The sequence below is a fragment of the Saccostrea echinata genome, unplaced genomic scaffold (assembly GCF_033153115.1).
Source record: "Saccostrea echinata isolate AGI-Se365-2 ecotype Australia unplaced genomic scaffold, CSIRO_AGI_Sech_v1 ptg000027l, whole genome shotgun sequence".
Classification (NCBI taxonomy): domain Eukaryota; kingdom Metazoa; phylum Mollusca; class Bivalvia; order Ostreida; family Ostreidae; genus Saccostrea; species Saccostrea echinata.
The window spans coordinates 3,931,805-3,958,095 of record NW_026889776.1 but is presented as its reverse complement, the minus strand read 5'-3'; the positions used below and the strand labels follow the sequence as shown (position 1 = coordinate 3,958,095).

The 26,291-nt window shown below is 29.7% G+C and overlaps 1 protein-coding gene across 1 annotated transcript in view; it reads left to right on the top strand.

Moving 5' to 3' along the window:
- LOC133193122 (receptor-type tyrosine-protein phosphatase kappa-like) overlaps positions 1–23,713 on the top strand; it is a 39,223-nt gene extending 15,510 nt beyond the window's left edge. Inside the window, exons 5-23 of the mRNA XM_061329095.1 lie at positions 7,038–7,172; positions 8,124–8,261; positions 9,616–9,756; positions 11,855–12,057; positions 13,396–13,483; positions 13,836–13,909; positions 14,085–14,121; positions 14,540–14,637; positions 16,601–16,729; positions 17,891–18,036; positions 18,744–18,879; positions 18,972–19,112; positions 19,246–19,339; positions 21,206–21,279; positions 21,363–21,497; positions 21,614–21,739; positions 22,365–22,519; positions 23,216–23,351; positions 23,636–23,713. Coding sequence (XP_061185079.1) covers positions 7,038–7,172; positions 8,124–8,261; positions 9,616–9,756; positions 11,855–12,057; positions 13,396–13,483; positions 13,836–13,909; positions 14,085–14,121; positions 14,540–14,637; positions 16,601–16,729; positions 17,891–18,036; positions 18,744–18,879; positions 18,972–19,112; positions 19,246–19,339; positions 21,206–21,279; positions 21,363–21,497; positions 21,614–21,739; positions 22,365–22,519; positions 23,216–23,351; positions 23,636–23,713 — 2,264 coding nt within the window. The remainder of the gene's footprint in view (positions 1–7,037; positions 7,173–8,123; positions 8,262–9,615; positions 9,757–11,854; positions 12,058–13,395; positions 13,484–13,835; positions 13,910–14,084; positions 14,122–14,539; positions 14,638–16,600; positions 16,730–17,890; positions 18,037–18,743; positions 18,880–18,971; positions 19,113–19,245; positions 19,340–21,205; positions 21,280–21,362; positions 21,498–21,613; positions 21,740–22,364; positions 22,520–23,215; positions 23,352–23,635) is intronic.
- Positions 23,714–26,291: the final 2,578 nt, after the last annotated feature.

Sequence of the window (26,291 nt, the reverse complement as noted above, 5' to 3'; positions counted from 1 at the left end):
TGGAGCTATGACTTTCATATTTCACATGTGTATTCCTTGTGACAAGACCTTTCTTTGGGTACCATCATATTTGACCTTTTGACCTTGACCTTGGAGTTTGACCCACTTTTGCAAAATTTTATGAGACTTTAACCTTGGCCATAACTTCTGAACAGTTGGAGCTTGGGGTTTCAAACTTCACATGTGTATTCTTTGTGACAAGGCCTTCTTTTGGATACCAACAACTTTGACCTTTTGACCTTGACCTTGGACTTTGACCTACTTTTGAAAAACATTAACCTTGGCCATAACTTTTGAACAGTTGGTGCTTAGGGTTTCAAACTTCACATGTGTATTCCTTGTGACAAGACCTTCCTCTGGATATCAACCACTTTGACCCTTTTGACCTTGACCTAGTAGTTTGACCTACTTTTGAAAAACTTTAACCTTGGCCATAACTTTTGAATGGTTGGAGCTAGGGCTTTCATACTTCACATATGTAATCCTTGTGACAAGACCTTCCTTTGAATACCAACGACTTTAACCTTTTGACCTTGACCTTGGAGTTTGACCTACTTTTGAAAAACTTTAACCTTGGCCATAACTTTTGAATGGTTGATGCTAGGGCTTTCATACTTCATATATGTAATCCTTGTGACAAGACCTTCCTTTGGATACCAACCACTTTGACCCTTTGACCTTGACCTAGGAGTTTGACCTACTTTTGAAAAACTTTAACCTTGGCCATAACTTTTGAATGGTTGGTGCTAGGGCTTTCATACTTCACATATGTAATCCTTGTGACGAGATCTTCCTTTGGATACCAACCACTTTGACCTTGACCTTGACTTTGACTTTTATTTAAAAAACTTTAACCTTCACCATAACTTTTGAACAGTTGTATCTAGGTCTTTCAAATTTCACAGGTGTTTTCCTCGAGACAAGATCTTTCTTTGGGTATCAACATTTTTTATCTTTTGGCCTGGATTTTGACTTGCAAACTTTTGACAAACTTTAACCTTCGACATAAGCTGCCATACGGGGGCATAGTGTTTCACAAACACATCTTGTTCATTCTGTTTTCGATCATGTAATACAAATACGTTATAGAATGAAGTTTCAAAAATGTAGGAAACAAAAACTTTTCCATAAGGTTTTATTTATTTCTAGAATATAAAATTTGAACTGATTTTCAGAGTGTGCCCTCGGACAATACGGGCAGACCTGTTCTTCTACATGCTTTATATGTAAAAATAAACCTTGTACAGGACTATCAAATGGCTGTGACGACACTGGTTGTAGTATTGCACCTCAGAATTGTGAGGCAAAGACAAATAGTAAGAGTTTTTATCGTATCCTTTTGTGTCTTAAAACCCAACACATCGGAGAAACAATGTGTACGTTTTCTTTGGCAATTGTTTAACAAATGATACAAATGTATTCATCCGTTAATATATAATAATTTCTTGATAGAAATATTATCCTTATATAACATATTAACATTTGTGTTGAATAAGACTTACAATTTTCAAAATGGGCAAACAATACAAACAAAAATGAAATGATAATAACTTCAAATGTACAGCAATCGAATTCATTTAATGACCTGAGTATTAATAGCAAAGTATTAATTATTTGAAAGTATGAAATAAGGACAAAAAAACTTTTCTGGGAAAACATTCTTTCTGAAAAAAAAAAAATCTTTGGATTTGAATCCAAGCGATACAATCCTGAGTTTTTATCATTCTTCGAGAGTAACATTTTAACCACTACACCACACAAGTCACAACAAATACATGTACATTTATTGGCATTTTCATATTGTTTTTGATATGAACCTTGAATAAATGGCCTTCATTTTTTTTTGCCCCACTTCACTTTAAGAGTGAGATATTAATTGGAGTTTGTCCGTCCGCCTAGTTGTCTGTCTGTGTTTAACACTTTCGTTTCCAGACGATACCTCGATAAACCTTTGAGGTTTGAAATGTCATTTTATACCATGGTTTTCTATGGCCTAAAGAAAACCCCTATCGATGTTAAGGTCAAAGGGTCACAGGTCAAGCTCATAAATTCATACATTTTGATTGGGTATACAACTTTCGGACAATATTTCGAGAAGCCTTTAAGATTTTGCAATGAAATATCATACCAAAAGCAAAAGGAAACACCAATCAATTTTGAGGTCAAAAGGTCAAGTTCATGAATTCGAAATTCTGTTTGTGTGCAACAACTTCGTTTCCGGAGAGTATCTCAAGGAGCTTTTAAGTTTTTACAATGAAATTTTATACCACAACTTCCTATGGCCTGAAAAAGACACCTATCGATTCCCAGGTCAAAAGATCAAAGGTAAAGGTCATAGATTCACTAATATTGTTTGTTTGTTTGTTTTTTTTTTTTTTTTTTTTTTTTGTTTTTGTTTTTTTTTTAATTGGCTCTTACATTCTACAAATTAAGATAAAATACAAACATGTAACATTGCAGAAAGAAAATATAATAATTATTACTTAAAATTATCTTATATAATAAAAAAGTTTAATAATTGAATATGTTTTTGGGCTTGATCATGTATAAAAATACTTTAAATCAGTTTTCCAAATTCTCAAATAATTTTTGCCATTCATTGTAAAAATCTTCTAATTTTCTCTTACTACAATATAGAAATTTTTTGATATATAGTTTTTCCCTTAACATTTTTCTAAAAACAGTAAAATTCAAATTACATTCACAACTCTCTTGTGCATTTCTAGTCTTATAAACATAGTATTTTGCTAGCATTAAACAGTAATTCAGAGGTTTGTTATAAGTACTTGTACAAATTCCAAATATCACATTTTGACATGAAATATCTTGGATAAAACATAAATTCAAACTATTCCACGAGTTTAAAAAGTCATTCCAAAATGCTTTAGTATTTTCACAAAAATAAAACCTATGTTCTATTGTATCAATTTCCTTACATGATTTGCATAATGGTGATTTGTTTACACCCATGTTATATAATAGTTTTCCATGTGCTATAAATCTATGAATTAATTTATAATTAAAAGATTGCAAATAAGTTTCACTATTGCATGAAAAGGAAATGGTAAAGATATTCTTCATATCTGATTCTGTAATACTCCTATCAAATGTTGTTTCCCATTTTCTGATACAAGTTGGTTGCTCAATCAAGTGTTCTATCATAGTCCAGTAATAGTCTTTGCATTGCATTTTTGAAATAGGACATATCTTCTCATCTATAGAAAGAGTTAATGTATTTCTATTAAAATCAGGTTTTTGCTTTTCTCTTACTAATTTTCTCCATTTGTGTGGTATTGCCATTCGTAAAGACATATAATCTAGGAAAGAAACATTTATTCCATAGCGCTTGACAATATCTTCATGACTTAAAAAGTCTTTGTTTTCACCAATAATGTCACTTACAAAAAGTATCCCACATTTGTACCATTTTTCCCAGAAGATGGATAAATTGTTTATCTTTATTTTATCATTAAACCATAAAATTTCCTTAAATATTTTAGGTTCAATACAAACATTATCATTAGTTCTAAATTCCTTCCAACAATTTAAAATATCCATATAAAATTTTGGTATATAAATGTTTAAAATATCTATACAGCATTTGGATTGAAGTAGAGTTTGTAAATCTATATCTTCTAAATAAGCTTGAAAAATCAAGAACCATTTTGGTGGGTTATAGTTAAAACAATACATTGTTTGTTTGTTATAATTTCGTTTTCGGGCGATTTCTTTTAAATCTTAAAGATTTTTCTGTTAAATCTCATATTAATTTCTTATTGTCTTAAAACTCCTCTTGATTTTGAACCTAAATGTTTGAGGTCAAAGGACATAAATTATCACATTGCATCTAACACTTTCCAGGTGATAACTTTAATATTGCAGATCCGTATAGCCCAAAGGAAGTCAGAGGTCAAGATCATAATTAATTTATTCTGCCTTTATAACCTTTTTCCCCGAATGATATCTTAAAAAGACTTTGAGATCTTGCAATTATAAAATGTCGGGGCACTCGTTTGAAGTCATCTTTGTAAACAATTTCATTTTAATAAGAGTTAGAATTTCGAAAAAAAAAATCTTCCAACTAATAGTCCCACTCAAGTTCTACTTTCCATAGACAGCGTTACGAGAAGAATACTTGATTAGGAGGCTATGTACAGTCTTTCCTTATGGTTGCAACAACCAAATAGATAATGTAGGGAACCTTTCAAGCCCACCATGTGTCGGTGTGAATGTGATGGGACCTTTCTAACACTTAGACGTAGACGTAGGCATTGACATTGATCATACAATTGATCAAATATACATGATGTGTCATTTAATTCACCTTAACCTTGCGTTAATAAACAATAAGTTATTCATCAAATTCGCCTTAACTGTACTCTGATACCTTGAAATTAATAAATAGACTATTTGAGGAAGCTTAGTTTATAGTCCAGAATTCGATTCTTAAGCAAAAATGTTGTGAATTCTCAACCTAAGCATATTTTGTTTGTTTATGTACAGAATGCAAAAGCGGTTATTTTGGAGCATACTGTGCATCTAAATGCAGTCCTAATTGTATGGATGGGACATGCGATCAACAAACGGGTGCCTGTTCATCTTGTAAAAACAAATGGACAGGCATATTCTGTAATGGTATGTAATATTCTTGTTTGTTTGTTGGATAACGTTTAGTTAAAAGCAACACAGGACTCTAACTTTGGGACTGATGTCGAACATTTCTAATTGGTGGGTTCTATCTCAATATGTTACAAAATTACTGATCATTTTAAATTGATTTAGCAACAGCCAAATATTTTTTTTTGAAAAGTTTATATAGTTGATGTCTAAAAAACAATCAATTGACACTTCTGGTCAGAAACCAACTGGCGACTTATTTTTAGAGGTATTTTTAGGCCCTCATAAGGTTCAGATTTCCTCACTTCAATTTATCCTATATCGCAACTTCTCTTTTGTGTTTCATATGTAAAGATACTTTAAAGGTGAAAGGCTGTTCAGTTTCTCTGATATTTCTTGAATTCTAGAGTGTCCTGTTGGCAATTATGGAGATAATTGTATCCCATGCAGTGTCAATTGTAAATCATTAAGCAGTGAATCCGGACAATTGTGCAACAATTTCACTGGCGTATGCATACATGGATGTACAGAAGGCTGGAGAGGTGAACATTGTAATGAAAGTAAGTAATATTATTATAAAAAAAATCTGATTTGACCAATCATGTAACAACTCACACTTCAAAATATGTTGCCTCTGTTTTTTAATCGTTAGTTTGTTTGTTGATTTGATTTGGGTTTTTTTTTATTGTGTCTCACTTAAAAGTATGACGATGTGTCTATTTTCTAAGAACTCTAAATCATCCCCACAAAACCATCAGTTCCATTATTAGGTTTTTTCACCTATCTGTGCAAGGACTTATTTAAATGTTCATGCTTATTATTATTTTCCGCCGCGTGTTTTTTTTTCTTTTTTAGTTTCAATATATATATATATATATATATATAATATATATATATATATATATATATATATATATATATATATATATATATATATATATATATATATATATATAAAGATTTATAGTTCATGAGAATGTATTTCTAAAAAATGTATTCGCAGTTGACCCTACGTATCTGAACTGCCTTCAAGGAGTTATTACCCCTATCCCTATAAATGCATGTTAACATTGCTCCTTCTTATTATAAGCCACATAATGGAGAAAAATCAAACCTTCTCGAATTTCTTCGACTTATTTTGTACACTCTCGATCTTTATAGTGCGAAAGGATCAATAGGAACTTTTAATTAGTTATTGCGTATGAAAGTTATCAGAATTTTAATTAAATCAAAACCTTTTCAAAGGATTTATCATTAGGACATGGGATTTACTGCTTTGGAATCTACAACCTTGTCCTTTAAATTTTAGTTAAATTCAAAGGTTAAGGTCATTCAAAATATGAGAAATTTAATTATTTTTCTATTTCTTTTTTCTTACAACATATATCTAATATCTTTTATATTATCGCATCATTACAATGTCATTTTGAAACCAATTTTTATATTTCTTTTTTTGAACCTCAAGTCTGACCCCTATGTTAGTTATTGCCACTTTCACATTAGCCTTGTTATCGCTACTTCCCTAAAACCGTAAGCAGTGAATACACCAAACCTTCATCAATGTCTTTGTTTATTCAAGGAAGAACTACAATTTTTTTTTAGTGTGAAATGATTCGATGACTCCTTATGTTAGTAATAGCCCTCTTATTTCTTTATGCTTATCGTGAAAGCTGAACACGATTCGTAAAAAGGCAAAGATCTATGTTTGTCCGTCATATTATTTTGAATATTACGTTAGCTGTGCCCTTGATTATTTTTGCAATGGCGTAGGTCAGGGTTACACATATATATATATTTATTTCATTTTTTTAAATATATATTTTAAGCTACTTTGGTTCTTTTTTAAATTAAATTTGTGTCCCGTGAGATTGAAATAAAATATATTAAATTTTTAGAAGGTAAAAAGACCCCTAAATATTCGAGAACAGTAAGTCTGTAAGTTACTTTTTTTCTCTTTTCACACAGTGTGTAGGCCCTTTACCTATGGTGAAACCTGCAGCAAAACATGCTCAGTGTTTTGTGAAAACAAAATATGTGATCGGTTTACTGGGAGATGCGATTCATGTATGAACAATCGATATGGCAAATTCTGTGAATATTCTTGTGAAAGATGTAATAGTAGTTGTGATCGAGATGACAGCATTTGTAATAATTGTAAGACAGGATTCTTTGGTCAAAACTGCATGAAAAACTGTAGCATCACTTGCTTTGGTAAAGTATGTGAACAAACAAATGGACATTGCCTATCCTGTAAACCAGGTTTCAAGGGAACAATGTGTGAAGGTAAACCTCAGTTTTATAATTGTAGTGATTTTTTGTTATATATATGTCTACCAATTAGCTAAAGCTTGATTTTTTATATACGTTGTAAGTCTAGATAGTTGTTTCAGTGTTTTACTTTCTATTATTTTTCTTACTAGAGTGCGAATCTGGAAAGTTTGGCCAGAAATGTTCTGATTCTTGTGGTGGAAATTGTGTCAACATCACTTGTAGTCGTAATGGAGAGTGTGATGGTGGCTGTAAAAATGGATGGACAGGGTCTCAATGTGATAGTCGTAAGTTAAACATACATTAAGCAAGACTTAACATATAAACTTATCCACTTTACCCAAAACGCAATTTATTCATTACAACTAAAAACATATGAAATGAAATATATTCAAATCTACACCTTTGTTTAAAATGGTAGTTTTACATGTACATTTGAAAGTAAGGCAGGAACATTCAGTTAGGGGAATGAATTTTAGTACCAGGTTTTTTTACGTCCAAATTAGATGTCTCTTTTTTACTCAGAAGCGTAAGCTGAGGTTTTGTCATTGCCCTTAACTTTTATCCATAATATTAAAAGCACCCTTTTATTACAAAATGTAGTCTTAAAGATTTTTTTCACTGATATGCTGATTATAGCTTGTTTCATTTTCAAGTATTAAAATACTTTTATTGCTTAATTATTTGTATTTTTTGATTAGAAATGCGTTTTTGTTGGAAGTGATTTATTGTTACTGATTTATTGTTACTCTATTGTTATTGATTTATCATTACAGCTTCTAATATGAATTAGAAAAAAAAACAACAACAACAACTGAAAATTATTCACCAATCTGTGATGATTGGACCCTGCATCATTCTGACAGCCCGTAAACCATACTTCTTGTGTAATCCAAAACAGTTATTGACATGGTTATTTGCTGTTCAGTAAAGATCAGAATGATATACATTTAAAAGATGTATATAGGACGTTTATAATTTTACCGGAATATGGCGTCGAGTTGACCCGATGAGCGAGTGTAGTATATACAAATAGATATATATAATATTTGTCTGCTAGAAGACCCAAAGCGAACCCGTGTAGCGTAAGTGAATCCTGGGTTTGGTTAGAGTCTATTTATGTGTGTGCCTGGTCGGTACTGCATCCATTATATATCCGAGATCATGGAAGGACGTGAATAATGAATGTATGACATTGTTATATTTCTCTGCTAAATGTCTTTTCGTTAAATTTCAAGCATGTCCTGAGGGATTTTATGGTGGAAAATGTCTAGAACAATGCAACCATAATTGTGCAGCAGGCTGTAACCATATTCATGGCGATTGTATTCAAGGCTGTTCAGCTGTTGGATTACAACCAAAAAGATGTGATAGCCGTAAGTTTTAATGAAGTTTATTTATCTATTTTTCCCATCTTAGAAATGATTTTAATATTTTTTTGGTGTCGTGCATGCAAATAATATGTAATTTTAGTATATTATCAAGCAACATTTTGAAAGACAAATCTCACAAAAAAATTGAATCTTTTTTTTTTCTCAAAACTTAGCTGGGATAGTTCTAGAGGGATCAGTCTTCTAATAAAACTCGTGTTCAACTTACACTTATTATAATATGAAATTCAAGGCAAAAAGTTGTCTTTTAGAATTTTAAGGTTAATCAACCCTATTGATAAGAAAGATTACACCCACTTGGGAAAATGACTATCATTCCTTTCCAAATTGTTAAAATAAATGGCCTTTTCTATAAATTAATGTCCCGCAAGTGCGCTATAAAGCGCGCAATTCAATTATAAATTTAATTTCCTTTTGGAAAATCATTATCGTTAAGGCGACATTTTTGATAAATGAACAGAGAGATGAACCTTTAACAGAAAAATATTTATGGATACCTGAGATAACTCATTTCTTTATCTCTTGATAATATTATAGTGAATATAACAGGCAACAGAGGGATAGAAAAGTTCATTTATTTAGAAAATAAATGACAAAGCAATTATACACAAAGAAAAATAAGACATCAAAACATACAAAAATTGACACAATTTTCTGACAGCTATACAAAACACACGGAAAATGTGTTACGCTATAAGATCATATTTCAATAGTATAGATAAGATCTGGCATTCAGTACAAAACGTTACATATTCAACCCACCCACAATTGTACATTCGGTCCGCATTGATTGAATCATACAAGGAATAGATCATACGAAAATTGTACAAAATGGAAAGAAGTGGAGTAGATGGTGGTTATTTATTTTCTTTGGAAATTTCTTCGACAGGTCGAAAATAAGGCGACTGACACTAAAAATGCAGTGCATGCAAAAATACAACAAACGAACATTCTATTTTAAAGATAAGTGCCAAATTCAAATAACAATGAAAGATCATTATCTAAGGAATGAATTTAATAGCTACCCAGGTTATACTGTAAAACCTGGGTTGGGGCAGTTTAGGCTTTAGAAGCAGCTAAGCGGTTTATAAAAACTGATCATTTATTTTTCCATCATTAAGAGTAGAAAATAAGATAATTTCTCCTTCAAAAATGCCTACAAATTTTAAGTATTTCAAATGTAACGTCGAACAGATTGATACGTTTTTGGCGTGTGATTGTGACGTAGGCAACACAGGTTATACTATATAAACAGTTTATTTTTATCCCATCAAAAACGCATTACAACCAAAAATAAATTATTCATAAATGTTTAATTATCATAAACTTGTTTTTCCAGGCTGTTTACCAAGATACTATGGATTAAATTGTGTATCGCTGTGCAGCAGTGGCTGTGCTGAATCTGGGCTCTGTCATCCAGAAAACGGGACCTGTGTGGCGGGATGCAACCCTGGATATTCAGGAAATCTGTGTTTATCTGGTAAGTTAATTTGTTTATACATTACCTGTACTTTATTTCTATTAAACACAATAATGAAATTTTGCATCCTAAATTTTCTGTGAAGAAACTCGATACTAACTCTTTCCCTTGATGAAGTATTCACTGGCAACGTGCCTTCGAGATGTGTAAGCCTTTCAAACCATCACATTTCATTGCATGGCTTTTCATAAGGATTTGCAAGTACAGTACATTTTCATATTTTGTAAGATTATTTTCAATATAAAGTAGTAAATCGTATCCTTCAGTTTGTTTGTAAAATGCTTCACCTCCTACAAGGTTCGTCCAAAGTCATTATAACTTGGTACACAAGTAGACCCCGGTATGACATATATTCTTAGAATCTGGTTTGATTTGGACGAATGGTGTTGACATAGTTACAAAATATATAAATTCCTCTAGAGTTGTTTTAAAGCGCTTCTCCTTCTAACGTTTTGGTCTGCTTTCAATAGGACTCTACATAAGTTAATAACACTCAGATATATAATTTTGTATATTGCTTTTTGATCTTTACAAGTGGAATTTGCCATGGTTAAAAAAAATTGAAATTTCTTTGAATTTCTTTTAACATGCTACTCTCCATACAATTTTTGTTCGATTTCAATAGAACCTGATATGCAAGTAAAGCAAATTACTCTTAGATACTTGGTTATATTTATTTGGTTTTTGGTTTCAGTAAACTGTGTTGCTATGGTTACTAAACAAATAAAAGTTCTTAGAAACTCTTTCAGAAGACTATTCCTCTAACAGCTATAGATCAATTGCACTTTAACGTTTCACAAAAAGAGACCAAACCAAGGATCAGTGTTCTATTTATTGTTCTTGTCATACATGTAATTCTAGAAGTTCCACGTTTCATTTCGTATGTGATGCTTTTTTTGCAGAAATAGACAACTTAAAAGATGACACAAAAGGATCTACTATTCCATATATTGGGGCAGTAGTTGGAATTTTGCTTCTGCTTGCTATAGCAATCGTTTCTATTGTTTACATCAGGTATGAAGAACTAAGTCTTAAAAAATTCTAAAAAAATATTTTAGTAGAGCATCAACAATGCCGTTTTTAGCTTCTCTAAGTATCATTCCTTATAGTTGAACACGACTCGTAAATAGCTGTATTCCATATGAGTTTTTCAAATTCTGATATCAGCTATGGGGTATTTGTTATTATCCGATTTCTTTCTTGCTGTTGCTACTTGGATACATGTAGACATGTAAGCTGATTATCTTGCATTGGATTTGTATGTATTCTATTTCATTTATGTAATATGTGTTTGTTTGCATTGCAATGATATCATTTGCACATTTCTTTGGTGATTCTTTTCTCTTGAAATGACTGAAATATTTAGAAGTTTTGACTCTACCGAGTATTCACAGTTAGAATATATGATACGTCTATGCTGCTAAAACTGAAAAGCATTTTAGATTGAACTGTGCCCAAATGAAAGCTTATATAGGGACTCTAGAAATAAAGAGAAATTGTTTCTTAATAATTATTAGACTTTATACATTTCCAGGAAGAGACATATTGGAAGAAAAAATTATCAACATCAGCATGAAGGTTTATCTTTTTTTCTACGCATACGATACAGTACAGAAAATATTCATAAGGATATCAAAATCCCTTTTTCCAATTAACTATAAAAAGATATCAGAAGAAAATGAAAAGAAAAAGTTTATATTTATAGAGGCATATAAAGAGGTTCTTTTCCGATAATTGTAGTTTCATGTAAAATAACTGAAATTACTATAGAAATTGTTACTATATCAATATTATTGAATGGTATTGCAGTAATATACTTAATGTGATTTCTCATCAATATTAAGACCGTATAAAAGAATACATTTTATTTTTTTTTTTATTAAAGATTAAATTAATATTAATGAATCAGATACAAGTTAAAATAGTATTTCTATGTTTTTTGTTATGTTATATGCATTTCTGTTAGAATATCAAGATACTTGTTTAAATTGTTTAATCGGGTATTTTCTTATACTTTTCACTAAAAAGAAACAGACGTATTTTACTTCTCTGTCAATATTTCAATTTTACAATAAAATAATGACTTGCTTTTTTGAAGGTGTAACCTTGGAACAACAAAACCCGATACCCTTTTCCGTTATAATAGAAGACCCGGAAGAAGAGCCAATAAGAGAGGACCCTGCAGAAGCTGTCTACTACAACAATTTATCTGCAGCCAAAGATATAGACGTTAAAGATTTGTTGTTGGTCATTGAAGACAAAGAACAAAAAGAGAATGCTGGTTTTACCAAGGAATTTAAGGTATTACACACTACGCCCATGTACTAGTATCCCCAGAAGACTGTCAATAATTATACCAAGGAATAAGCTCTAAAACACCATTAGGCTTTTATATTCCACTGTAATCCTCCAAAACTTGACAATTTATTTTATTTTACTAAACGTGTGATTGATAAAGAATAAAAAAAAATCTAATCGGAAAATTGTCTTTCTGAATCAGGTCTTGTTTTGAAAGACATGTTGCACCACTAATGAAATAAAATCACTATTGAAATGGCTGCGTATGCATGTTTAAAACAACTCTAAGGCATTTGAAAACTCTGCTTACGTTGCCCTCAGTACGAAAGCTTCAAAACATTATTCATCAATCTCTTTGTTCCTCATTAAATTTTATTATTTCCCCGTTGGAAATATTTCTCATTGTTGTTTTGCCACTAATCTTACCCGTGACAAGCTTCTGCATGTACCTATACTTTTTTTAACTATGCTCATTTGAAACACAAAACAAAGTGAAATATACAAATTGAACGATATACCGTATAGCGGGTATTTTTAGCGGGGTGCTAACTTTGGCTTATTTTAGCGATTTTTTAGTAAGCCGCTTAAATTTTGATAGCTAAATTTTTCACTCTTCATTATCACTACTGAAAACAATTAAAAAAAATCACTTATTATATAAATAACTTTGATTAGTCTGCTGTACATGCAATATAACTTTCATCTGGTATTGTATCTACTTAAACTTTTGTGTAAATCGGTATTCAAACGTATATTAAACGTAGACAACTTATCTAAAAGATCAATTTATTCTCTTGTGACCAAACAGTTACTTCTTGAATGAAGTGCCTTTTAATAAAAGACCAATTTTGTTCCACATGATAATGTGATTGGTAATAATTCAGAATAATTTTAAGTAATCATACTTATTCATGCCTCACTGCACAAAAGAGTTGTACTTCAAATAATCGAAATACATTTTTCGCCTAAAATTGTTCAAAAAAGCGCTGTTTAGACTACTTTTTAAAAGGATTTGCTTTTTAAATGTTTATAGCAAATTTTTTGTCTATTTTAAATAAAGTGTCAACTTGTGAAAGCTTGTATTAAGATAGCTTCAGGGTGTTCTTTAAACTGTATTTCTACACATTTTGATGCGATAATAAGCGCTCAATCAAGGCAAAATAATACTTCAAACGGAAACATGTCATAACATTGAGGTATTCCATACTATCTTAAATGAAAACTGTAAATTATTGAAACTAGGCTGTTCAATACTGAAAACAAAAATATAGAAAAAAATATATGGATACTAGTTTAGGAATTGCTTTTCACAAACTAATCAAACGTGAAATTTTATTCAAGGAACTACCATATGGGGAGAGGTTTGACTGTAACACAGCGAAATTGGAAGAAAATATTCCAAAAAACAGATTTAAAACAACTTTTCCATGTATGTATCGTGTAGACAAAAAAATAAATAAATAATATATCATATAAATAAATAAATAACATATCATATAAATCTGATTGTTGTCAATAATTATATGATAATTATTAATAAAGATGTCCGTAGTATTTATAATGAGCAAAAACAGTAATTCATAAATAGAGTCTATTAGGTAAAGAAAGTAAAGTTATATAATTTTATATTTTAAATGCATAATAGTAATATACAAGTTTTGAAAAAAAAAAAAAAAAAAACTAATTTTACTGTTTCTGGCGGACAGAATTGCTGAGAACATATCAAAAAGATCGATATGTATTTTGGAATATATAATTATATGTTTTTTTTCTTTAATTAGATAATCACTCGCGAGTTGTGCTACAGATTGATGACGAATTCAGTTCCGATTACATAAATGCAAATTATATAGAGGTAATTTTCTAATAGCAAAGTACTAGCGTTTCGAAGAGGGAAAATAAGAATGGATAGAATTGCCTTAGAGTAATTGAAATGGTATTAGACGGATAGTGTGTTTTCCTGCAACAATTATTCTTTTTTTCTGAAATCCCAAATTTCTCGTGAGGATTAAAGATATTGTTTGTTTCAGAATATGGAAGGTACAAGGGCATATATTGCGTCTCAAGGTTAGAGTATATGAAGACTTTTATTTACATAGTATACAATATTGAGGAGAAAAGATGAAAAAATTATAATGAAAGATACAGGATTTCGCCACATGTGTCTTCTGAATATAATTCATTTTTTTTCCACAATTGCCTTTCTGTAGTATATTTATGTGTTTTTATTTCAATTTTAGCTTTAAATCAACGTTTACACCAAAGTAATCGAATAATACATTTCTTTTTTTGACTTTACAATAATGGATTCTAATATATATGGTAGATCAAGTTTATTTAAGAATGAAGATGAATCAACGTTTTTTTTTTTTATTTAATTCTTTTTTTTGTCAGTTTTTTTAGGTGTATTTTGACTCGACAAACTTTGTAAAGTATTATGTATCAAGTACATGTAACTGTATAGAATATAATTTTATACTATTAGGACCGAAAGAAAACACTTTGGTTGACCATTGGAGGATGATTTGGCAAGAAAAAGTGAATTACATCGTAATGTTAACAAGCCTTATAGAGGGTCGCAAGGTAATGGAACATTTCGATTATATTGGTTTATTTTACCTATTCTTGATTTCTTGTTTGTTTAAAACAAATTTGTTTGTATTTTTTTTTTTTTTTTTTTTTTTTTTTTGCTTTATTCTTCATTTTTTCAGTGCCGCAGCCGCTTCTATACTTGCTCTTAATTATTATCACAGGCACAAATGCAATTCCGTTATATAATTTATAATCATAAAGTCAAAAGCTTACAACATTATCTAATTTTTAAACAGTTACACCTTACATTATTTTGAATTAATTTTCAGTCTTTCTTGAATTTTTATACTCTACAATATAAGCTATGCTTTCTGTTGTAACTGAGAAGGAAGACCGGAAATACCATCAGCACTTGTGTTCAACAGGCAAATAAAATCATAAAATACTATTTGCTGTCAATCTTGGAACATTATACTTCATTTAATCATTTTATCATTATCTGAAAAAGGACAAAGTAACTCGTCTGTGAAATTTATCATTGATGACGTACTGATAAGAACTACCTATCCATTATCACTTATTCTTTTAGTAAGACTAACTTTATGTTCATATATCTGTACTGGAAAAAGAAAGGCCTATATGTTATTAGAAAAAGACGTTAATGGTAATCTAACAGCAAAGCTTTATGATGAACCTGATGACTTTAATTTTTCAATCGTCAACTTCCCTTACTTAGGCAGCAATATACTCTTATCACCTGCATACGAGGTTCATATCTCTCAGTTGATTCAATACGCTAGAGCATGCTCTACGTATGAACAATTTCTAAAACGAGGTAAATATTGACAAACAAGTTGATGAAACAAGAATATGAGCATTCTCGTTTAAAGTCATCATTTCGTAAGTTCTATAGGCGATAGAATGACCTTGTTAGCAAATACAATCTATCATTAAGTCAAATGCTGACTGACTTTTTCATTCCAATTGTTAGGCCATTATTTACACACTGAATCGTCGACGGATTTTTCGGTTATTTTTCGATCATGACAAGGAGCACACGGCCGGTGTGACCGGTCGGCAGGGGATGCTCATTCCTCCATGGCACCTGATCCCACCTCTGATGTCTTAGAGGTCCGCGTTTGATCTGCTCCTATTTTGCAATGTTTGTAATGTTTAATGGACTTTTGAGCTTGAATACTGTTCTTTATCTCCACATATTTCACTTTAAAAAATGTAAGTAATAACTTCACCAACGGATGGGAAAATATGCAACCCTACAGTTTAATAGATCTTCATGAATAAAATATTAGTAAAAGTGGAACAAAAAGCGAATAAAGAGTGTTTCAAGTATAATTACCTTGAAAATATGAACAACACTGTACATGCTTTTCAAGCATAATAAATACGTGGAGTAAAACGCGTTTGTAGATTCATTAAATTCAATTCATAAATCTATTTTGTTTGCGTATGTATATATCTGTATATGAGCGAGTGCCAATACTCAAAAGTATTTTTTAATATAAAAGAAGAATTGCTGGAAATTCTTCTAATTTTACTTCGGCATCGAATTGTTCATCATTCTGTTCTTTAAAACTCGGCGTCAAGTTGAACGTAAATTTACGTAGTAAGGGTGACTTAGAAAATCCTTATGTGTTGTATAATAATTAAAAAGAAAACAGTTAATAGTAACATTTTATGGATATAAAATGTATAAGATGTATTTTCATGATTGTAATCGTCATCATGTAACAATTCATTATAGGAAGAATGTTATTGTCATCCATTTTCAAGGGTAGGGGTTATTTGTATTCTTCAGTTGTCCTATTTCATCGTTCACTGAATATAATATTTAAAAACTGTGATACATAATACATCATATGAATATAATATATATTATGATTAAGGTCGTCATCATTCGTTTAGTCTTTTTGAGAAACGATGTAATTACCCAGTATTGAAAATGGAATACATACATATTGTTAAGGTCTTCTCTCAATAATTGTTTATTCTATAGGTTAAGTGTCACCAATACTGGCCAGATGAAAATGACAAATTAGAGATTGGACCATTTACAATACATTTGACAGAAGAAAAACAATACACCAATTTTATCAAAAGAACAATGACATTAAAAAAAAGAGAGGTACCTATAAAACACACTTCTTGAAATACAGATTTAAAGTCATTTATAGTTTAATTGTTCGACTACCTTATTTTATTACACGTGTGAGTTAAGGCTAGGTATAAGCATTTCTATGCAAATGAGCTAATAAAAATGCATAAGAGGTATATTTATAATCCAGAGAAAGTGTTGATTTATTTTCTTATGCATACTTAGTACCCACGACATGTTATAGCCAGTACACATTATGACGTCACTGATCTTACTTACTGGAGGTAATGAAACACATCAATAAAACAGCTTCGAAGCAAGGGATTACCCTAATTTTTTTTTAAAATAAAAATTGTATAATACTAGGAAGAATATTCTATAGATTAATAAAACTGCTGCACAAATCCTAGGCATTTTCTCGTTTGATCGGAATTTGAGGAAACTTATACCGGACTGTACATTTTTACCCTTATTCAACTTAAAACTTTACAAATAAAAATTATACAACTGAGCTGTTGATATTTGTGCAGCAATAGCAGCAAACTTTGGAATATTTTGCTTCTAAATATACCTTGTATAGATTGTATAAAATAGAGCATGCCCTTGAGCCGAAACATTTTTGTTGATATCCATTATAATCATGTGTAGTAAAGAACAATGACGTCATAATATGACGTCATAATGTGTACTGGCTATCTCATGACGTGGGTACCAAGTATGCATTTGACAATAAGTTTTAACTTTCTCTGTATAATAGATATAGTCCTTAGGCATTTTAATTAGATTATTTGCATAGACATACCTATACCCAGCCTTAACTCACCTGCGTAGACTTAATGATGTTACACATGTAAGTTTCTAACTGAAACTGAAATTTGGGATAAATGACAAATGAGATAAAAAATTAATGCCTAACGTAAACATTTGGCTATGTATTCTGTTTAACGCCTTTTGCGGAAAACACCTTCCGCTATATCAAGTACATCGTTAAATGCTTTGTGTATTTATATTCATATAAAGCACATCCAGGAAGCGTTAAATCAAAGCTATTCTAACATGCTAAAAAACAGGTTCTGCCATATATAGTACACGCAAAATAATATACATTTACAGTATCTTTTAACAAATAAAATCTGCAATAATGTTTAAAGCTATATTCTACTAAATTAGACTTTATCCATTTAATTTTAGGTAACAAAGCCACGGACAGTTGTTCAGTTTCATTATACAAGATGGCCTGACCATGGGACTCCCAATCCTTTGAACCTCACTAATTTCCATGAACATTTTAAACATAATTCATTCATCTCAAATAGCCCTGTCCTTGTGCATTGCAGGTATATATGTTAAGAGATTCCGAAAATCCCTTTTAATCATTTTTTCATCAATTAGTTTACAAATATTAGTTACATTATACAGTTGGCATCCGCTAATTCTCATCAGAAATAGGTTACACATGGGTTCTATCGTCACACGGATTTGTGAAAATTTTCAAAATATTTGAGTACATTTCCAAACTCAACAACTTGAATGCAAAACAATATTAATACATTTGGCTAGACTTAAAACAGTTTGTGTTCAAATTTACTATCTATAAGTTAAATATAAACGTGAAATCTGTATGTACTACGTAAGAATAATATTCAACTTCTTTGCACTTTCCTGAATGCAATAAAATGATTCAATGATTTGATGACATGTTTTTTTTTTAACAGCTGATGTACAGGTGATTTGAAAATTAACAATTTACTTATTTTGATAACCTTACCTCACTTTAAATTGGTGTTGATAATTCATTATTAAACAAAAAAAAAAAAACAATGTTGCATCATTAATAATTATTATTGTTTTTTTCTGAAATTTTTATTATGTAAAAGAAACAAATCCTTGGCACTATCTACTCTTTAAGAAAGATTTTTTCTAATAATCATCAAAACATGTCTAAAAGCTTTGAAGATATTAGTCAAGATGCAACTAACCTAGCACTGTCCATGAGATATTTAATGTAGAATCATTAATGTTTTATTATGTTTGCAAATGAAAGTGCGGGAATCGGTCGAACGGGTACCTTAATTGCTCTCGATGCATTGGAAAAGTACGGAAGAAAGACGGGAAAGTTTAATGTCATAGAATTTGTCAGGGCGATGAGGAAAAACAGAATGTCCATGATTCAAAACATCGTGAGTTTGATTTGCCATAATTCACTTCGAACATTTCATACACGAAGGCAAATATATTTAATTGTTGTCAAGTTTGATTTATTTATTTGCAGGATCAGTATATTTTTCTGTATCATGCACTCTACGAGACATTCAGAAGGAAAAGTGTGTTTATTAAGCGACATGATTTCACAAGGATATTTTCGCAGACTGATAAACGAGAGACAAGAAAACAAATAACTGATGAATTCAACGTACGTTTTTTAAAAATATTTTTTTTTTTCATATTTATTCCATGATTTTCTTTATTTTATAAAATAAAATAAATAATTTTTTAGTGTTTATGAAAATCCTGAAAAAATTACTCCATCTTTCTCTTTTTTTAAGGATTTAACTAAGCTGAAACCAAAATATGACGCAAGTGACTATAGAAGTGGGAAGAAATATTTGAATATGAACGCTGTAAAAACGGTTTTGCCCGGTAATACATGTGGCTCCTGTTTTACATTCATTTCAAATTTTTAGATAAGTAGAGCTCAATTTTTTTGGATAGCGTATAATTACATCTAAAGATCGAAGTTATGCGATTGTGTAGTCTCAATCTCCTGTCTGCTTGTTTTCCTGTCACTCAAGCACTGTAATTGTTAACATTTTTAGATAGCTTATCCTCCCAGTTTTAGTTTGATTCCAAGACAAAAAAAGGTTTAAAACAACTAGTCTATTGGATATCATTTTCTGATTTTGATTATATATATTGTCATGAATTTTTCTAAATTTTATCTTTACTCATGACAGTCTTCCTTTTTTTGTCTGTAAAATGATTACAAAAGTATACTTCATAAAAGACAACAAAATTGTATATCAGTTTTCGATTTTGATAAAAAAAAAAAAAAAAAAAAAATGCGGTGGTATATTGTAATGTGCGTTATTCTAAACCTTTGACTGATTTTGAAAAAAAGGTACACAAGGTGAATACCGTAAAAGCAAAAATTTTTGCGAGGATTTAATTTTTGCATTATTAGCGAAGGTTCTGATATCGCTAAATTTAGATATCGCTAACATTTTAATCCATATCGATTGTTAAAGCCTTCTCTCTTTGCATAATAAAATCGGTAAAATTATTTCTTGCTATATATATATATATATATATATATCTATCTATCTATCTATCTATCTATCTATCTATATCTATATATATCTATATATATATATATATATATATATATATATATATATATATATATATATATATATATATATATATATATATATATATATATATAAGAAATAATTTTACCGATTTTATTATGCATTAAAAGCTTTACAGAAAAACTTTACATACCTGTAAGTGGAAATTTTAGCGAGACGCAAATTCAGCGATTCATAAAAAAAATCGATATATATATATATATATATATATATATATATATATATATATATATATATATATATATATATATATATATATATATATATATATATATATATATATATATATATATATTATATATCGATTTTTTTTTATAAATCGCTAAATTTGCGTCTCGCTAAAATTTCCACTTATAGGTATGTAAAGGGTCATATCCATCAAAATTACTTTTGTTTACTATAGTTAACTATTGTTAATACTATGCATTGATACCTTGATTTTCTGTGAAATTCTGCTCTAGAACATTTTTAAAAAGATTTATAACTTTTTTTTTCATTTCTTCAATACATATCTATGGTGTTACTGTTGGATATACTATAGACAAGTAATATTTTTTTTAATATTAGAAAATTACACGATGGGATATTCAAATAAAGCAATTTGAAATCATAGTATATTGATATAGTAAATAAAATATTGATATACTAAATTAAAACTTTGATACTTAAGTAAGCTAATTCAAATATAGTACAATAATATACAATAAACTAATTGGAGTTGCCATACTATTAAGTATAAATTTATTTTTTTTTTCAAAAAATCTAGCAACGTTTTAATTTGATATATATAAAACATGGTACATGGTTGAAAACATCAAAATACTGTATATTATCCCTTAGAAATATCATTTAAGATCCTGCTACTTTCCTCTTTTCTTTAAACCTAAGTATAATCAAGTAGAGCCACGATCTTAACAGGGTCGTATTTTTCGAAGTATGATTGAAAAAATTATGATGTCACCTTATATCTTCATATAGCATGCTGAGGGTGAGAAGTAAAACAAAAGAATATGAGCTTCATCAGATTTTTTGAACTTAACTTGTGTTAATTTACTTTCTCTTAAAGTGTTTTTCTGATTATTATGATTTTATATCTGTGTAATGCTATCAATTGCAAAATGACCAATTTACTTTTTAGTCGAACGCTATCTCGTTTATTTGTCTTCATCATTGAGAGGGAGGGAACCCTACTACAATGCAGTTACATTGTCGGTTTGTATCATAAATGCTATTTTTCAACTGTATTCAGTTTGTATCCCGAAGGCGAATCTATTTTTGGCTACATTTTTGTTTAGTCATTTACTAGTGCAGAGGAGTTTATTTCTGCGCAACATCCGGTGCCTGGAGCTGGAGTTGACCTTCTTCTTCTCTTGACTGAACAAGCATGTCCGTTTTTAATTTCCTTGAATCCTATTGAGGATATCAATGAGGTATTCCAAAGAAAAAACCCTTTAATTTTCAAACTATTATGCAATAATAATCTTGCTCATTTTATTAAGTATCATTTGCTCTTTTGAAGTATTTATCATTTTTTTCATTACTATAGGTCAATCACTGGTTCAATGACAAGGAAAAACATATAACCATTGGACCATTCGGAATTACAAAAGTTGATCAAAAAAGATTTACAGAAGAAGTGCGAAAAACCATAATAAAAGTTCAAAGAAAGCAGGCAAGTGACTAGAAGTGATGGAAATATAATGTTCTTCTTAATTGTATGTCATTATGCTTTTACTTACAATGTATCTGTCTCTCCTTTCTCCTTAAGCAAAATTTGAAAAGCTAGTAAACAACATGTGAAAAATGTCTGTTTATAAACAAAATATATAACTGAGTCTAATCTTATAAATAAAGTGATAAACATTCAATGATCTTGGAAATAAATCAATTAACCAACACAATTAAAATAAACAGTATGGACAAAGTAATTAAACTCGTATTTTCGACAGCGATAAACTTTCTACACATTAAATAGAGCTTGAAAAGCATTTCTCAAACAGTTAGTGATTAACTTACAATTTCTGATTTCATGTATAAGTGAACGTTTTCTAAAATTACCGAACTTTCCTTTCTATAAAGATTATGACATTATTATCAGCTGGTGAATTGCATGCAGTGTTACAAACTTTGACCCGACTGTCTCAACATTACGTCTAGTGAAAAAACTTAAATTCCTCATTTAAGGTTATACTTCAAAGGCTTGAAATTTTGCTTTTGCTTATTTTTTCGAGTTACAACTGAAACAATATGGAATATTAAAATTAATGTACTTTGTAAATATTTTTTTTCCAAATTAGGAAAAAGGAAGTCACACTATCCAAATTTTTGAGTGTCTTGATTGGAATACGGCAGATTTCATACCAGAGAAATGTTCAACTCTCATAGAATTAATCAAACAGTTTTGCTTAGACAGGAGGTCGAATCCAGAGGGTCAAATTACCATTTTATCACGGTACTTATTTTACTTATTTTCTTCATACAGTGGCACTGCGGTAGTCCAGAGCCTATACTTCTAACAATTCATCTTCCGGGCGTTATTTAGGAACCAAATTTTAACATCTATTTTGGACTCAACATCCCAGAAATTCAAATCTGTCCTGACAATTGTTACCATGTAGCTATTTTGAGACAGAGACGTACTATGTTTAAATTGTTCAGAAAACAAAAACTTACCTGTAGCAGAAGGTTACCTATCCCCCGTTACCAAATAAGCAAATGCCTAAGTCATAGATTATAATTAATGATCTGCCATTTTTGGATGGGCTTTGTTGATTTTCTAAGTTTGAAAAGGTTGAGGTGAACGTATGCATAAAGAAGTCGTGCTTCATAGGTTTTAATTTAATTAATTGATAATAACAAAAACACTCTGTCTAATCATTATTGTACTACAGATATAATATTTCAAGTTCTTAAGTTCTGTGACCGTTCGAGTCTGTGATTTAGTCATATAAGAAATAATTCATTTATTCAATCAATAGGCATTATTTAAAAACCCATAGTATTTTGTTATCGGTAATGGTTTTTATAACGATCACAAGCAATAAAGAAATAGAATTTATGGTGAAATGTGTATTATCCCTTAATCAATATTTGAAAAAATCGGTCCAGATCATGTAGATTATTTCTTTTTTCATGTACATGTATTAAGGGATGGAGCGACCTGCTGTGGAGTATTTTGTGCTGTATATAACGCCATAGAACAGCTACAACAGGATGATGAGGTGGACATATTTACTATAGTTCAGCAGCTACAGTGTAGGAGACCGGAGATGATTTCTAACAAAGTCAGTATTTTAATACGTTTCAATTTGTTATAAATATTTAATTTCTTCGATACTCATGCTAATGACATGTTTTGTCAAGGAATGAGAGATAAACCTGGATTGTTTTAAGCATATCTGCCTTTTGAGGCGCAATTTCGTTATCGTTTACATTAAAACCGGTAAATGAACAAAAGACAGAGAAGGGCAGATGGATTTGTAAATAATGGAACTGAAAGATGTTAACTTAGCATTGCAGGTGTACATATTGACAGTGTTAAGAATACAACTGTTTTCTATTTATACAGGAAGAATACGAGTTTTGTTACAAAGCTGTTTGTGCATACTTGGAAACAGAAAACATCTATGCCAACACCTCTAGTTAAATTACACTGCTGCAAATGGAAATATATCTGTGATAAGATTTATTGAACTGTGTTTTAGTGGCTTAAATTTTCCTTTAGTAACTATCTGTATGTAACTTTGTAACTATCTTTTGCATTAAGTAGTATGATATAACAGCTTACAGTGACTTTTATTATGTTACAATGTTAGAAATTGACCAATTCCTTGATATATATATATATATATATATATATATATATATATATATATATATATATATATATATATATATATATATATATATATATATATATATATATATATATATATTAAAGTTTTTACATTAACAATTCAGCTCATTCAGCTCTCGAGAACTTCTTTATATTATATATGATTCAGCTCATAAATAGCTATAGAAAATGTAATTTTTTTTTTTTAATTTTTGAAAATAGAATACAAATAAGTAAAAAAAAAAAAGAAAGAAAAAAAAAACCCTTTAAAATGTCATAATAAAAACTACCTATTTTCTTTCTTTCTGTATGTACCTAAAACATGGTAGAAATATATATATATATATATATATATATATATATATATATATATATATATATATATATATATATATATATATATATATATATATATATATATATATATATATAGTATTTAATCTATTTTTTTTTATTTTTTTTAAATAAAGTTTATAAAGGAACATTAAAAAAATAGAAAAATAAGGGAAAAGAAATCATTGTACCCAAAAGACTACCAATTTTATGATCTTATAACAGACATCTTAAGTGAAAAAATCCAAGACACTAAGGTAAAAAAAAAAGAAGAAACTTTTATCTGTTTTGTATTTTAATTATTTCCGGATATAGTTTGAATATTGTTAGTTTTCGACATAATGTCGTCTTTGAATAATTATACTGATGATTTTTGTGTTTCATAATTTGTTTTTCAATATGTCTTTTAGTTCTTTTGATCCAAAGCTGAAGTGATCAATTCTTATCAGCATCTGTCAGTATTTGTTTTGTCTGTTTATTTTTCACATTTTCCATCTCTTCTCAAGAATAAGTAGACCGATTTTATCCAAATTTTGTACAGTGTGTTTAAGTTTAATTTTTTGTTAAAATTGTAATTTGTTATTATAGACTACAAAATGTATGTTAAATATAAATAAAAACATGTTAAATATTACAATTCAATTGTCGGCTCATAAAAATCAAAATTATTTTAGAATTTCTAATTCATTGCACAAAACTAGATTTAGAATAATAAAAAAAATATTTCAATGATTAAACATAATGATACATTATTCGTATCAGCATTTAATAAATTGTCAAAGAACTCGGTTTTTTTCCTTTCTGTAAAATCGCTAAATTTGTGATAAATATCCATTTTTCAATTCAGTTGTTAAATGAATAAAAAATTTGTCAATCGTGAAAAAATTCGAGGATATTGTTGAAAATGCTTTTAATGAAGAAAATGCTATTTTTATATATATATATATATTTTCCAGCTCTAATTACATGTATATTCCCTATATTATTCTTATTTCCATCTAATGCAGTTAGTTTTCCTGGAGTGGAATCAGAGACAAAGTTAACTATTTATGCTTCTTGTAGAAGTTATTATATACTGTAATCTTAATTTCTTGTTTCTTAATAGTTGAAATCAAATGATGTTTATGATTAAAAATCATTTTAAATTAATTATTTTCTAGAAGTAGAATTTTCAACATTCTCTAAGGTGCAGATTTATTTCGAATCATTTCTTTAAAAGAAAGCGGGGGCCCGTAGACGATAATTGTCAATATCCCGATAAGAGGCGTGTAATAATTAGTCGGTCCTCCAAAATATGCACAATGAACATAGACTATACAAGATGTTTATATGATATGTTCACATCGACCCTTGGATTCTCACGCATTTTTTTCAGGTTCACTTTTCTTCAATAAAAATTGATTAATTTAATACCATTATAATAATGAAAAGTGAAATAAAATAAGTTAAGAAATCAGCATGCGCAGATTTTTAAATAAAAAGGTACAACGGAAAGACTACTGAAATGCCACAGAGATGCACCTGCCATTGAGTAGCTAGGCTGGATGGCAATGGAAAAATCACGGAAAATTCAATTACAGACTCCTGTCAGTGACTTTTCAGTAACCTTTCAGTAGGCATTCAGTTACCATTCCATCGCCTGAATGGTGCACTTTCATCCCGTGACATGTGTAACTGCAGTCACATATCTCATATTTCATACCGGATGTTTCAAAATCAGAAGTGAAGACCTCTAAGTATAATACTTTTTATCTTTTTCTCAGTGACTATGATTCTACACAATGATTTTTTTCTTTCATATTTTCTCCCTTTTAGTCAGTGTCGGTAAAATGCATGATCTGACCAAAGTCGAAAACAACATGATTTGATAAGGTTTACAGTCAGTCTTGTCTCTGTAAACAGATCTTAAGAATTTACGTGCAGCATTAAGGTACAACATTAGGGCAAAAGCTATAAACAAATCAGTTTTAAATTTTAAATTATGTCGAAATGGCCCTGTATCGTCCAAACCTTATTCACGCTGAATTTCTTCAAGTTTCTATGGATCTAATTAACA